Consider the following 15,915-nt stretch of genomic DNA (forward strand, 5'->3'; position numbering starts at 1 on the left):
GTATCTGAAACAAAGAAAACAAAAAATAAATAAATAAAATAATATTTAAAATGACTGACTTTGTTTTAATATGGCATATTTTTAGTGTTTCATTTTCAAGTGTGTGTGTGTGTAATTCTGTAACTTATTTCCCTTGAGATGTATACATCCAAATATTGATTAATATATATTTTTAAATAAAGAAATGCATTTGAGTATCTTACTTATTAAAGTAAACAGTAGATTATACATTATTAACTTGTTTAAATGCAGGTAACACTCCATGGTCTTTATTCATCTGAGAACAACTATAGCTTTAGAATAGATCGGCCAGTTAGATCGGTATCTCTTGATCCCAATTTTGGTAAAGTGGGAAATGGCAGGAAATTTATTATTGGTGAGGATAGGGTAAGTTTGGTATATATGTTGTTTGAATATGTCATATTTTATAATCTTTTGTATAAGACACATTTCTTGGGAACTTGTCTATAACCTTTGGCCAAGTTGAACTAACCAATGTCGAAGATATTTCTGGCATCAGTGTATATATAAATTGCATTATCCTCCTTCAGCCCACATTCCACCCTTGCATTCACTGAACAATACTTTCTCTATAAAGATGAATCTCAATTTATTCAAGTGTAATCTATCAGTCATAACTCCTTCTCTCCATCAGATTGATTCCACACATCGACAAACTGCACATTTCTCCTTTGCAACTTAAACATAGATTTAACTGTAATCACGGCCTTTCTTCTCACGTTTGGCATACCATTGCAGTAAACTCACGATCTTGTCTCTCTCTCTCTCTCTCTTTCCTTTTTTATTGCTTCTAACTCTAATTTTGAACTTTGTCTGTTTTTTTATCATATTCTCTTGCATGTCGTACCATATAAGTCCACCTTTCAGATCATTCATATCCTCAAAACGATTATCTCCTTCACATTCCTTCTGTGCATCTTAAGTCTAACTAATATCCCTTACCTTTGCACCTGGGAAACGAGAAATTATCATTCTTCATCTAATGAAGCACTCCTCTTATTGCTGAATTACATACAAAACTTTCTTTCTCATACTCTATTTTCTCATCCCTCACATTTCTTCTTTCTTTGTTTCACTTCTCACTGTACAATTTGGCAGATTGTACTTGATCACTTTATCTTGTGCTTTGTACTGTGAAAGAAAGGCTCTCTCTCATTAACACCTCTTGGTTCTCCTGATCTACCACTTTTTTTTCTTGTTATCACTCGTATATATTGTTCACCTTTGCTTGTCTGTCATTGTAACATGCATCTACAATCTTGTTAACAGTCACATTTCCTACATTTTGTTAGTAACATTCATCACTCTGCTATCATGCTTCTTACCTCTCTTGCACTTCTGGCTTTACCTTTTAAACATTTCTGAAGTACATGCTCACTCAATCACCACTATTGCTTTCCTTTCACAAATCATTCAGCCTTAATAAAGAATAAATCTCGCACTGTATCAATCAAAATCCATCATGTTAAATTTACCTTATAATGATACCTCGGCTACCATCATTCAGTATACAACTTTTTTCTAAAAAAATAACAAGTCGACTCAGTCACATATTCATAAAAAAACAAGAAATAATATAAATAAACTTGTTAATTATTTATGAAAAATAACTTCTGATATTTACCAGCATTAAAAACAATTATCATCACAAAATCTTTGACTATTCCCTATGGAATAGTCAAAGATTTTGACTTTTTTATATTTTTTATATTAGCTTTCAGATGTGTGTTTAAATTTGCATTTGAGGACAGTTCAATAGTATGATAGGTCTTTCTGTTCCATTTTATTATTAATTTTAAATAATTAATAATTCCATTTATTTAAATAGTTATTCATATAGCATACATCCTATCTAATTACATTATTTCTTTTCAAGACCGACATTTAGAATTCAACGTTATCTGTGTTTCACTATCTTTACCATTATACCAGTACACTCATAAATATGCCAGTTCACAAAATGTTCTTTGGATGTTTTTCTTATATTTTCATTTTTTTTTTTTTTTTTTTTCAAAATTTATAAATGTAAATTTATATTCTAGATTGTACTGCTTTCTTTTTTTCAATTAATTTTAGGCAAAAAGCTGAATCTGTTTTATTTACCTTCTTGGATGAGTGGATAGACTATCGACTCTACAACCTATAGGTTACAAGTTTGAATCCCACTACGGGCATGGATGTTTGTTAATATCTTGAGGTGGTAGATAACTTTTGTCACCTACTGTAAGACAGTGCAAGACATCGGAAGATTATGGCATGATGAAAGAGTAATGTGATGAGAAGTGATAGGTAGAGTTTGATGCATATGTATGAGCCATGTTCTGGACAGTTTGTCTTTTTTTTTTTTTTTTTTCATATTTGGATAGATAATTACTACTTCTGTTGCATCCTTGAACCATCTTTCTAGCTAAATTTTCTGTAGTGTGATATATTGAGTATTCTTCCAATTTAAACTGCAGTAATTGTGGAGTGAGTTCGATGGGCGAAAGGATCTATATAAGATGGATGACTTGCATTTGAATGGTTACGGTGTAAGAAGACTCGAGAAAGTGTTGCTGAATGTGGTGGATGTGCAAATTCAGGGAAACTAGATTTATTGAGGGGGGGGGAGTAGATATACAGTCCTTAGGGAGGCAGTTGAATGTAAGAATGAATATAATATGCCCGAGCAAATAAGGACAACAAATCAGAATGGGATAGTTAATATAAGGCATCAAGGTAGGGTTGGGGCTAATGGGGGTCTTAAATTCATGTACACTAATGCTTAGGAGTATTAGGAACAAGAAGGAAGAGTTTTTGGCCATGGTTGGCACTTCCAGACCACAGGTTATTGGTATTAGTGAAACATGGCTGACTATAGATGATATAGCTAGTGGGATTGAATGTGATGGGTATAGTGTGTTCAGGAATGACAGGGAGAATAAAATTGGGGGAGGAGTATTGTTGATGATAGCTGATGAGCTGCAGCCAAAGAGAATAGAAGTTGAATTGCAGGATAGAGAAAAGAGCACATTTGAGGCCATTTGGTGTGAGATTGTGGCTTAGCAGAACTAAATATACAATTGGGTGGCTATAGACCAGGTGATGGAAAAGATGGTGGTGACAGTATGCACAAGCAAATAGAAGAAATGAGTGGAAGGAGGGTGATTATTGTGGGAGATTTCAACTATGGTCGCATTGATTGGAGTGAGGTGAGGACACACGGGAGGAAGGAATTGGATTTTATGCAGTTATTAAGGGATAACTATCTGCGACAGCATGTAATGGAAAATACTAGGGGTCCGAGAGTGCTTGACCTAGTAATTACATCTGAGGATTTGGCTGTAACAAATATGACCACATTGCCACCAATCGGTGAGAGTGATCATAGGGTCTTGACTTGGGAGGTGGCTAAAGGTGTAGAATTTTCAATTAAGACAGGGTACATGTGGAATTATCGGGCTGGAAAGTATGACAAGCTTAGGGGTTTGATTGGTTCAGTGCCATGGCATGTACAACTGCAAGGACTAGAATTCGATAGTGCATGGGAGGTAGTTAAGAAGTGTTTGCATGAAGCAATGGCTGACTGTATACCTAGAGTCCGAATAATAAATCGACTAGGAGTTAAATGGATGAATAACACCATTAAGCTTGAGCTGCAAAAAAAGAAACAGCTATGGAGGGAATTTAAGGAGAAAGGTGACTGGCAGGCACATGAACGGTATAAAGCGCAGGCCAGAAGGGTAACGAGTGTGGCAAGAAAAGCAAAAAAGATTACGAAAGAACATTGGCCATGCAGGCTAAAGATATGTAGTTTTTTTTAGATATGTAGCAAGTAAAACGAAAAATGTACATGACAGAATGATTTTAAAGAATGCCGATGGTAGGGAGGTAACTGAATCATTTGATATAGTTGAGTTACTGAGTAGGCACTTTGCAAGAATATATCATCCAGGTGGTGACATTGCAGAAACGAATGTACCAGTAGATTATACGGGAATTGTAGTGAATGAAGTGGAGGTGAGTAGTCTATTGCATAACCTCAATGTCAATACATCTGTGGGATTGGGGATTGGATGGTATACTAGCTCGTGTTGTACGAGAAGCAGCTAAAGAATTGTCAGTACCCTTGACCATTTTGTTTAATTTGAGTCTCGGGTCTGGGTTAGTCCCGAGGAGGTGGAAAGAGGAGAAAATAGTTCCACTGCATAAAGGTGGTTCCAAGACTGCTGTTGTAAATTACCGACCGATTAGCATATCAGGAATCATTGTCAAGGTCTTAGAGAAATTAGTCAAGAAAAGAATACAGGATTGGATAGATGAAAATGGGATATTGTATGGGGGGACAACATGGTTTTGTGAAGGGTAGATCATGCCTCAGTAACTTGCTCACGTTTTATAACACAGTGACGGCTGAACTGGATAGAGGTAATGGGTTTACAGTAATACTACTGGACCTTGCCAAGGCTTTTGATTGGATACCACATAGAACCCTAATCAGTAAACTGGAGCAGATGGGATAGATATAGGGTTGGTGAGATGGATAGGAGGGTGGTTGAAGGAGAGATACCAGAGAGTGGTTTATTCAGGAGTGGAGTCTAAAAGACGGCTTGTGACTAGTGGAGTGCCACAGGGCTCTGTTCTTGGACCACTGCTTTTCAATTTGTTCATCAATGATATAGGAAATGATCTGAGAGGAAGTGTTCACTTGTTTGTTGATAATGCAAATTTGGGTAGAGCAATTATGAGTGCACAGGATGTCAAAATTTTACAGGATGATTTGGATAGTTTGGAGGACTGGGCTATGAAAAATGGATGTCTATTTAATGTGCCAAAGTGTAAGGTTATGCACTTTGGGGTGAAAAGAATAGCAGCAGTATATCGCATTGGTGGAACCGTACTCCAGGAGATTGATGAGGCCAGGGATTTGGGAGTGTTGGTGGATAGGGAATTGAAGTTTAGGGGGCACATTGCAAAAATGACTAAAACAGCTCACCAAATCACTTGGCTTCTGAAAAATACTTTAACATGCAGAGACAAACAAGTTGCTGTTCCTCTGTATCGAGCCTTGATAAGACCCCATCTGGACTACTGTGCCCAGTTATGGGCACCAGGGTTTCTTCGTGATGGGGAGGAGGTGGAGAGGATCCAGAGATGAGTGACCAAGATGATAGCAGGTCTGTGGAATGAACCTTATGAGAACAGGTTGAAGATTTGTGGGTTGCAAAATTGGTCAATAGGCAGAAAAGGGGGTGATATGATTGAGACATTCAAATTACTGAAGGGGTTTCTATAAGATTAATCCAGAAGATATTTTTGAGAATAGGACTGGTGGTGGGAAGACTAGGGGCCATACATAGAAGCTGGGCAAGAATGTGTTTAGCAGGGGATGTTAGAGCTAGGTTTTTTACTTGGAGAGTGGTGAATGAGTGGAATAAGCTGCCAGAGTCTGTTGTGGGTGCTACGACTGTGAATGAGTTCAAGGCGAGGTATGATAGATACTGTGTGAATGTCGAATAGTTGTTCTTGACATGATGTTATGGCCTCCCTCGATGAGTCTGTCGACTCCTTGGAGTTGCCCGGAACAATAATAATAATAATTCATATTAGTGCTTCACTGTATTAACAACACCAAGAGATGAAAAACTAATTAATTTTGGTAGTACTTGTGTGCTTGTCACAGTTATAATTTGTATACTGATGATGATGCCGGGTAGAAAACAAGTGAAATATTAGTAAGTTCAATAAATTTATTTATTTTTTCATCTCTTGGTTTTATACTGTGAAGCACTAATATGAATAATCAATGATGTCTAAACCTAATTTAATAAGCCGAAAGGCTTATTAAATTAGGTTTAGATATAATTGATTATTGATAAATTAGTAATTAACATTGAATTAGTAATTAACATTAAATATAGGAGTACACCACTTCGCAATTCGATAGTAGAGGTATGTAAGTTCGTGTTCACTTAAAACCTTGATATTCCAGGTCTACCTACTCACTGACGAGACCACAAAAAAGGTTGAAACCGGTCTGGGTAGTGACCTCTTCTCATAATGTAAAACAATAAATATATATACATCTCTTTGGAGCTGGGTTTTACATTATGAGAGAATATTAAAATTAGTGACGGAGCAAGCTCCGTCACTAACTTTAATATTGCTCCACCTTTGCATGGAGTTGCCCTGGTGTTGTACTACCCAAGTGATCATTTACACTTGGGCCTGCCGATAGTTTTTTCGGCATGAAACTCTATGGATTTTGATCAGAGTTTCGTACCCGGCTATAAAAACATAGGGGGATTTACTATCCCCCTTTCTATTGATATCTAAACCTGTCTATGTATATGCTATGGTAAATTTGTAAGGTGTGTTATCGGGACCTAATTTGTTTAAGTCTGCCATACTTTTGACAAGATCAGGTTTTGTGTAACTCTATTCTAATGATTAACATGAACTTATTCCTTCATCAACATATATTGATTCCATATCGTGACAAACTTATTGTAGTACTGATTGGCATAGCGTCCTGCACCTTAAACCCTACAAAAGTTTGGCCAGAAAAGGAGCTCAGAATAGTAGCTGATTAATTACATATACTTATCCATACCTTACAAAAATGACCGCATGGAATTATACAGAACATAGATTACATACTTTGTACCACTTTACCCAATCCTTCCCAGAAGTAGCTGATTAAACACATGTACCACTTTATTCTTTAATTTCATTTTGGTCATTGGCAAGGACAGTTTCTAGATAGATTGAAAACTGCAAAAGATTAGATGGTCAGTGACTAATGATGAGTGATAGATGATGAACCATGTGTATAGTTTCGTAGAGACGACATGCCTGGAGTCCTACAGCATTTTGTAGGCCTTGAGACATTTTTCCTGTTACACAAGGTAATTTATTATAAGACATTCTGATTGAACAACTTCATTGCCTCAATTTGAGGATACACTTCTCTTTATCAACAGTGTTTCAGCTTACAATATAGGACTTCAAGTCAAATGGATGAAATTATTTCCATCCATTATACTTTATTATTACTTTTTTTTTTTTTAATATATTACAAGTGTATGCAGAGGGAGTTGTGCTGATTGTAGTTTCATCAGTCCTATAAATCAGTTGATATGTTGATTAAAGGATAAATGCATGTTAATCATTAGAATATAGTTACACAAAATCAGAGTTAAATATTTAATTAACTAAGACTGGTTATAGTGCAGATATTTTGAAACACACATAGTGAGCCATCTTTAGTGAAATATGCTGAAGATGGTTCTTGATACATGATTATAGTTGGGATTGCCAAAAAGAGAGCACACATTTACAGTGCATTTGGAGGGAGAGCTGGTTAAGAAAATGTTCAAAATGTTTGAAGAATAATGGAGTAGTTAGTCTGATATTCTGGTTGATAGATTGACTTTTTTGTGTTAGATCATGACTCCTTTCAGTCTTGATCTAACACAATAACACGTGATGTGTGTTAGATCTTAATATGTGAAGTTCGAGAAGGGGAGCCAGTTTGTGGTATAATCATTAATCGCCTAGGAAAATATTCTCACAATTTGGATAATTACACTGTAAGAAATCACCTTTTAGAGATGAATTACTGGCCTGTTTGACCAAGTGATTGGTATATCTGCTTTTCAATCAGCAAGACTGCAGATTCGAATCCTGTTATGGGCACAGATATTGTGCTTACTTTAGGTGATAGATGAATTTCATTGCCTAGTGTGAGACTGCCATCCTGTTGTTCAAACAGTGGTTTGAACACTGTCTCTTATATACAACTAGTTTAATGTTTGGTTAATTTTTCTCCCCCTCTCTCTTATTCCATATAAATTATTAGTTGAATTCCTATCTTACTAGCTTTGCTAATTCTGTTGTCTGTTTCCATATTTAGTGTGTTTCAGTATTAGGCATCTTCGCTAAAATTTTTGCTTAAAGAGCAGAAATATTTTACTTATGTAGGTTCTCCTTTCAGGATGCATTGATGTTTTCAATGTTTCTGCCTATTTCCATAATTTTTGTATTTTTATTTCTGATTTTCATACCAAATTTATTATAGCAGTTATTCAGTTTAGTAAAGGTTTCATTAGTATTTATTTTAATAAGTTTACTACTGACCTCTACTGTATCTATTTAGAGGTATAGCATCATCTGCATGAAGTAAAGAGCTGAAATTAACATCTCCACTTTTGATATCAGGTTTTATATCCACTTTCTTTCATAATGTGATCTATATACATGATGAATAACAGTGGAGATAATGTGCACCCTTGTCTCACACCATAAAACCATCTTCCTGTACCTCCTTTAATTCTAACTACTAACTCACAACTCAAACATACACTAAGTATTTCTTGATATTATGTCTCATTTACACCAAATAACTATAGTGTTTTGAACAGCTTTTCTCTTGGCACCTTGCTATATGCCTTTTCCAGATTTACAAAACTTAGAGATCCTTGTTACATTCTCACAATTTCTCAACTATTTGTCTTAAAGTGAACATCTGATCATGACAATCTCCATTTTGCCTGAATCCGGCTTGTTCTTCTCCAAGCTTCCCCTTTCACATTTTTTCTTAGCCAGGAATACTGGATATGGAAATTCCTCTGTAACTCTCACATTCAGTTTTATTTCCCTTTTCATAGATGGGGACTATGAGAATTCTATTTCAATCATCAGGATGTTGACCATTTGACAAGGCCTTCTGAATTATGCAGGGTAGCCGCTAGCTGTAACACTTCTATACCTCCATATTTGAGTATTCCTGTTTGCATATCATCTATTCCATCTGCCTTTCCATGTTTCAAATTTTTTATTCCTTTTTTTCTACATTAAGTATTGACATGTACGTCTTGCATTTCTCTTGAATATTTTCTGTCACTGTTGTGTTACTTTTTGTTTAATTTATAATTTCTCAAAATAATTCACATATCTAGAAATACCTTCAGATATCCTTTCTTGTTTATCATCATTTTACATTACTGATTCATTTTACAGTACTCTTTTCTCCATTTCTAAGCTTTTTAATACCCTCCTCCAGAATATTTTGTTGTCCTCCTGAGATACATAATTTATTATATATTTAATTTGATAGTTGATCTTGTGTTGCCATATTCTTGATGTTTCTTTGAATTATGAAAAGTGCCCTTGTTTGTTTAAATTAAAGTTGATTTATCTTGCCTGATCATTTTTATTTAAAAATAAAAAAATCAGTAAATCGTATTTTGCTGGTTTTAGTACTGTGGAATTGCAGTTATCATTCCATATAGTTAGAAGCTTAACTGAAATGCAGTCATTTAGCCAAACTTGTAAATACCTTGAATCATTTTTAAAACAGTTATGATAATTTCACAAGAAATTTAATTTTTCTCATTACTTGAGTATACTTAATTTCTTTTTTCTTTTTTTTTCTTTCTCCCTGTTAGGTTGTATTATATGAAAATGCCTTTCTTACTAAGTATAAATCTACAGTTCTTTATGCTGGTGAAGGACCCATACGAAATATTAGATGGAAAGATCAGTTTGTTGCATGGGCTACAGATAAGGTAGGTATGGTGAAATTTTTTTCTAATTTAATCACTAATTGTTATTCTTCGCTTCCCGTATTAGGCAAAATTGTTTGCATGTAACATTTTCAAGGGTTTTCCTCTTCCTCTTGATCGGTGTCCCTTTGATTTATATTTTCACTAATTATTATATATTTCTAATTATAAGTATTATTAATATTTAAAGAGAAATTTAAGATAAGAGATCTTATGATTTTTCTTATAAAAATAAAAAGATGATTGTCTGCAAATTGGTTACATTATCTTGAAATAAGAAATGTGGCTGCATTTGTTTTTGTTAATAGATTATTATATTTATTATTGAGGACTTTACTGGTAATTTTACACAAATTTTATAGCTACATACAAGTGTATACAAATTAACATTACCACCCTGTTAATTTGTATACACTCTATGTAGCTATAAAATTTGTGTAAAATTACAAATAGGATCCTTCAACAATAACTGTGAGGGATCCTATCTGAAATTTCATATTTGTATAATTAATATATTTTTGAAAGCAATAACATGTGAATGAACTAAATACTATTAACTGAGATACTGGGAGGACACTCATTTATAGGATTTTACTTTTTGTAGTATGAGTAGAGTGTTTATATCTACATTGCAGCATCTTCAAGAAGTTTTTACTAGTAAACAACAGTGAAATAGAAGCTGACTCATAAAAACAGTTATTTTTAAAAATAAATAATCCGAAGACTGGACAGTTAGACATAATGCTTGTAGCATACTTGCTGTTTGTAGTCCATTATAATGTGTAGCATTTTGAGAGAATGTGCTAGGGAATTGACAATACCTTTAACGTGGCTTTTCAATGAAAGTCTGGCTTTGGCAAAGGTGCCCAGGGAATGGAAGGAAGGTAAGATAGTGCCATTGCATAAGGGTGGTAACAGACTGGAAGTGTCTAATTATAGGCCAGTCTGTGTGTCATCAGTAGTTGTTAAGATCTTGGAGAAAGTAGTGAGGGACCGTGTACAGCATTGGGCAGATGAGGGTAATGTTATCTGTGAGAATCAGTATGGATTTGTGAAAGGACGCTCTTGTTTTAGCAATATGCTAGCCTTTTATAATAAAGTTACAAGAGCATTAGATGAGGGAAAGGCATATACTGCAATTTTCTTAGACTTGGCGAAGGCATTTGACAGGGTGCCACATGATAAGCTGATATTTAAGTTGCAGCACATGGGTCTGGATGTCAGATTGGTCAACTGGATTCAGGATTGGCTGTCTGATAGGTATCAGAGAGTTGTGTATGGTGGAGCAGTTTCAAGGAGGCAGAGGGTTACAAGTGGGGTCCCACAGGGCTCAGTACTAGGACCTATATTGTTTAACCTTTATATCAATGACATAGCCAGTGGATTGCAGGGGGATATTCAGTTGTTTGCGGATGATGCGAAGCTTGGAAGGATTATTAGTAATTGTGCAGATGTGGTAGCCCTGCAAGAGGATTTAAATAAGCTAGATAGATGGGCAAATGAATGGGGGTGTCAGTTTAATGCAGCAAAATGTAAGGTCTTGAGGTTTGGGAAACATCGATGGGATGCTACATACTCTATGGGAGGAGTTATACTGGAGGAAGTAGGGGAGACAAGAGATCTGGGGTTGATGATTGATAGAAACCTGAAGTTTAGGGGACATATTGCAAAGGTGGTGAAGGTAACACAGAGGATTGCTGCTATTATGAGAAGGACACTGACCTGCAGAGATAAGAGGGTTATCATTCCATTGTATAAGTCTCTGATCAGACCACACTTGGACTATTGTTCTCAGATTTGGTCCCCAGGATTTGAAGGGGATAAATTAACTGTGGAAAGGATACAAAGACGGATGACAAAGATGGTTTCAGGACTGTACAAGGATAGTTATGAGGATCGGCTGAGAGAATGTGGACTGCAGAGTTTGGTGGATAGAAGAAGGAGAGGTGATATGATTGAGACTTTTAAACTGTTGAGAGGTGGTTACAGGGTTGACACTGGGGAGTTCTTTCGCTTGGTTGATCAGTGGGAAGGAGTGATGACAAGAGGCCATCCCTGGAAGTTACGAAAGGAAACTGTGAGCAAGAGGGTAAGGAGTGGTTTCTTTCTGTGGAGGGTGGTTGAGCCGTGGAATGCATTGCCTGATGGAGTGGTGGGAGCGAGAACGGTCAGTGGGTTTAAGGAGTGGTATGATAAACTTTGTGTTTCTCAGCGGGGGACCTCCCCTCGATGAGTCTTGACAGACTTTATGTCTTAGAAAGGACCTCCCTCGATGAGTCTTTTGACTCCTTGGAGGCCTGAATAATAATAATAATAATAATAATAATAATAATAATAATAATAATAATTTAGCTGACTGCTAGCACTGAAGTCTAATATATTGTATGAACTATGAGAGACTTTCAAATGTCATGAAGTATGAGAACTTGGACATTGTTTAGACTACCGTGTAAGCATATAACCTTGCTAGATTCATTGAAAATCTGGCTAGGAAGTTATTGTCAAGATAAAATATTGAAGCATAGGACTAATCCATATCATGTTGTTCTATGAAGACATAGAGATAATGTCTGATTTTTCTTTGCATATTTGCAGGCATTGTCACTGATATATGTTCACGCTCATGGATCTCAAAACTTCTTCCCCTGTGATATTTTATATTTGCTAATTGCAGGCACTGAAGATCATGTAGACCCCAGGATATTTTTTGAAAAGAATTGTATTTGAAAAACATTAGATTTGAAATATATATACACTTCTTGGCAAGAAATCAATGGATAATAGTGTGAGGAACAAACAACCATAGCAGCCACCTTAATAAGATGTAGGACCTCCTTTCACTGCAACCACTGCAACAATCCTTTGAGACACACTTTCCACAAGCGTATGATAGATAGTGATCAATGGGAATTTTGGACCATTCTTCCTGTAAGCATCTAATAAAGTCATGGAATGTAGTGAGGGTGAATGGCCCTTGACCTCATCCAATGCTCCAGTTCATTCCACAGATGTTAGATAGGTTTGAGCTCAGGACTCTGGTGAGGGGGTGAGGGTAGTGATGTCCACAGACCATGCAGTTATAACAGCAAACTTATGACATGGTGCATTGTGTTGCTGAAAGAGACGGTGGTCAGTTCCATAGAAATGACACAAGGTAGAAAGCATTGCATTGTCTGGAATGTTCAGATGCCTTTCAGTGTTCATGGCACCATCAATAGAGGTCTAAGGCCAAACCATTACCATACCATTTCATAGTTGAAGTTACACTCTCTGATAACAGACGTTCACCGGGCATCTGCTTGGTAGAGGTTGTAGCATGATTTGTCACTGAATAACACAGTTTTCCAAGCTTCCATGACCCACTGCACACACTATTTGCAGCAGTGTTGGTTTAGATAATGTGGAGCTTGCATATTGTGGTCCTACTATAGAAACTCATGTTGTGAACCTCGGTTCTGAATGTTTTTGTGCAGATTTGTGTTCCACTCGATGTCCAGAACTCCACATTCAATATGTCAGCCTACAAATGACAGTTTTTACATATTATCCTTTGTAGCAACCTGTGGTCACATTCAGTGAGTATGGTGGATCGTCCATTTCGGGTAGCACTTGCAGTTAACTCCCTATCGCTTCCATCTCAGTATGGTATCATTGATTGTTAACCTGGGATGGCCCAATTTGTCAACAGTTTGCTGAATAAATAGGCCTGCAATTTGGCATCCTATCACAGTGCCCTTCTTTCAAACTCTGTCAGTTCCCTTCTTACAGCCATTTCACCTGGACACAGTTGCACTGACTTGGAAGCATCTTATTCTTCCAATTTACACTAGCTACAAATACATCACTCGTTACATGGCATGATGCACCTTGCTTGTGGGGATGTCCGTTGACTTCTTTCCAAGTGTGCGTGCGCGCACTTGTTTGAAGGTGGTTTTGATGTCTACATTTTTTAATATTGTATATAAACTGTATATGTGTGGAAATCTCATGAAGATTTCCACACATGAAGATGAAGTGTTTATATTTGATTTTTGTGGTGCATGTTGTTTTTTGGTAAATAACAATTCTTAAAGAAATCTTTTTTTTTTGGGAGGAGGGAATAGAAATTTTGAAGGAATTGATGTGATTATTATTATACAGGTATTTTCATGAAGATAGAAGACTGTTTGCAAGAGATCCATTATTTACACAATACCTCTCATACCTCTTAACTCATTCTCTGACAAAGCATTCATACACATTTGGCAACCCATTCTACTCACTCGCCATCCTCCAGATAAAAAAATTTAGTCCTAATACCCTTGCTAACCCCGTTGTTTACACAATTTCCATGGGTGATCCCTCATTTTCTCCCTGCCATTTAATGAAAATAAAAAAAAAAGTCTTCAGTGGCAACTCCATAAAACTTCTTTAATAACTTACATGCTTTTTAACCTATCAGCTAGTTTTTGAAGCACAGACAGTCAATCTGTTCTAATAGGGACCATTTCAGACCTGCCACAATCTTTTTCCTTAGCTCTGGATTCTCTCAAATCCCCCCCCCCCCATCTCCACAGAGTCCAGGTGTCCAGATCTGTGCACATTCGCACAGATGTGACCTTATGCAGGGGAACAATAACTTTCTCTGTTCCTGCTTGTTAGTGTGTTCTTCAATAACCATGTTATCTGATGTTCTGTTTTGGCAATATTTGCTGTATTCATAATATATCCTCTTAACTTCAACTCCCTGTCCACAATTACCCCATGTCCATGACCTCAGTTTCCTGCAGTTCAGTTTCATTAATATAGTACACAGTTTTCATCTCTTCTTCTTCTTCCCAAAGTGCATCACTTTACGCTTAGTCACATTAAACTGGCACCATTTACCTGAAGAAAGTGTTAACTATTAAATCTTGTCCATAAATTATGCCACTGGATTGGATTTCTATACAGAAATCTTAGCATGTGTAATATCCTAGATATATGTATTTTGCTAAGATAATTTGTTATCTATTCTCAAATTTAATCTTAATTGCAACAATAATTAAGTAAATTGAGTTTTCACACTTTTATATACAAAAACAAAAAATAGTTTAACAATACTAGAATACGTTAAATAAATTTACAATATTCTGAACTTTAACCACAAATTAAAATCTAAAAAGAATTAACTAAATCACATCTTATCTGGGTTTTTGGGTTCAAATATCAGTTAAAAAGAACATTATCTCTTAACTGCATCTGGACCTCTTGAAGAAACAGTTTATTTATTTCATCAGCAGAATAAAGTTCCTCTTGCTGGAAACTATTTTTCTTTTACAAAATTAAATGTATATTTCCTAAGGGTCAAAGCTGTATAACTGAGAGGAGACCTCCACATAGCCTTTAAAGGAATGCGGAGAACCGACCAGGGCTTCTGACCTAATGTCCAATCCTCACCTTCTCGTGGTGCACCCTGTTGGGTATCTACTTGGATACTGAACGGACGAGGATGGGCTGGCAATTTGGGATTTAGCCGACCAAATTGTATTCTTATTGGTTAAACCAAAATATAGAATGATGGTACAACATGACAAAATTTCATGCCGGCTGGGGCGTCGCCCGGTTAAACAAGGCCCCCATTGTTTTCACCAGGGAACCAGGGCGAACAGCGAAAAGTCAGCTACTGGAACAAATCTGAAAATAAACCCCAACTCAACATCACCAGAGTTGAAGATTGGTACTATCAACGTAAGAAGCCTGAATGGCAAAGAAATGGAGCTAGCTGAGGAATTAGATAAGTACCAGATCGACATAATAGGGGTGACTGAAACAAAAAAGACCAAAACTGGTGAGATCTTTCTGAGCAATAAATACAAAATGTTATATTCAGGCAATGACAATCAAGGAAAAGAAGGAGTAGCCATAGTATTCAACACAAAATACGAGGCTAATCTTCTTGAATGGCAGTCAGTCTCAAGTAGAGTAATGTGGGCAAATATGAGAATGGGGAACTGGACAATGAGACTTATTTGTGCCTATGGTCCCACAGAAGGTTTTACTAAGGTAGAAGTGGAGGAATATTTTGAGGCTTTAGAAAAAGCAACTGACACAATGAAAAAGGAAAAGTTGGTCCTTGTTGGGGATCTAAACAGCAGAGTAGGAAATGATCGTGAGACATACAAAAATATTTTGGGAAAATTTGGAGAAAAGAGCAAAGCTATTAATAATGGCAAATATCTGTTGGATTTCTGCTCAGGACATGGACTGGTTATTACTAATACCATGTTCCAGCATAAAAATGTGCACAAATTCACATGGAGAGAAGAGGCTAGGAATAAGAAAAGTCTCATTGACTATGTTATTGTTGATAGTGATGTTTTCTCCCTGG

At 36.3% G+C, this 15,915-nt stretch overlaps 1 protein-coding gene across 1 annotated transcript in view; it reads left to right on the forward strand.

Annotated features, from left to right (window-relative positions):
- lt (vacuolar protein sorting-associated protein light) overlaps positions 1-15,915 on the forward strand; it is a 356,245-nt gene that overhangs the window by 69,616 nt on the left and 270,714 nt on the right. Inside the window, exons 6-7 of the mRNA XM_090394164.1 lie at positions 253-387; positions 9,450-9,569. Of these exons, the coding sequence (XP_090250290.1) occupies positions 253-387; positions 9,450-9,569 (255 nt within the window). The remainder of the gene's footprint in view (positions 1-252; positions 388-9,449; positions 9,570-15,915) is intronic.

Source organism: Typopeltis vanoorti, chromosome 6 (assembly GCF_054136105.1).
Source record: "Typopeltis vanoorti isolate ZY-2024b chromosome 6, IOZ_Tvanoo_1.0, whole genome shotgun sequence".
Taxonomy (NCBI): domain Eukaryota; kingdom Metazoa; phylum Arthropoda; class Arachnida; order Uropygi; family Thelyphonidae; genus Typopeltis; species Typopeltis vanoorti.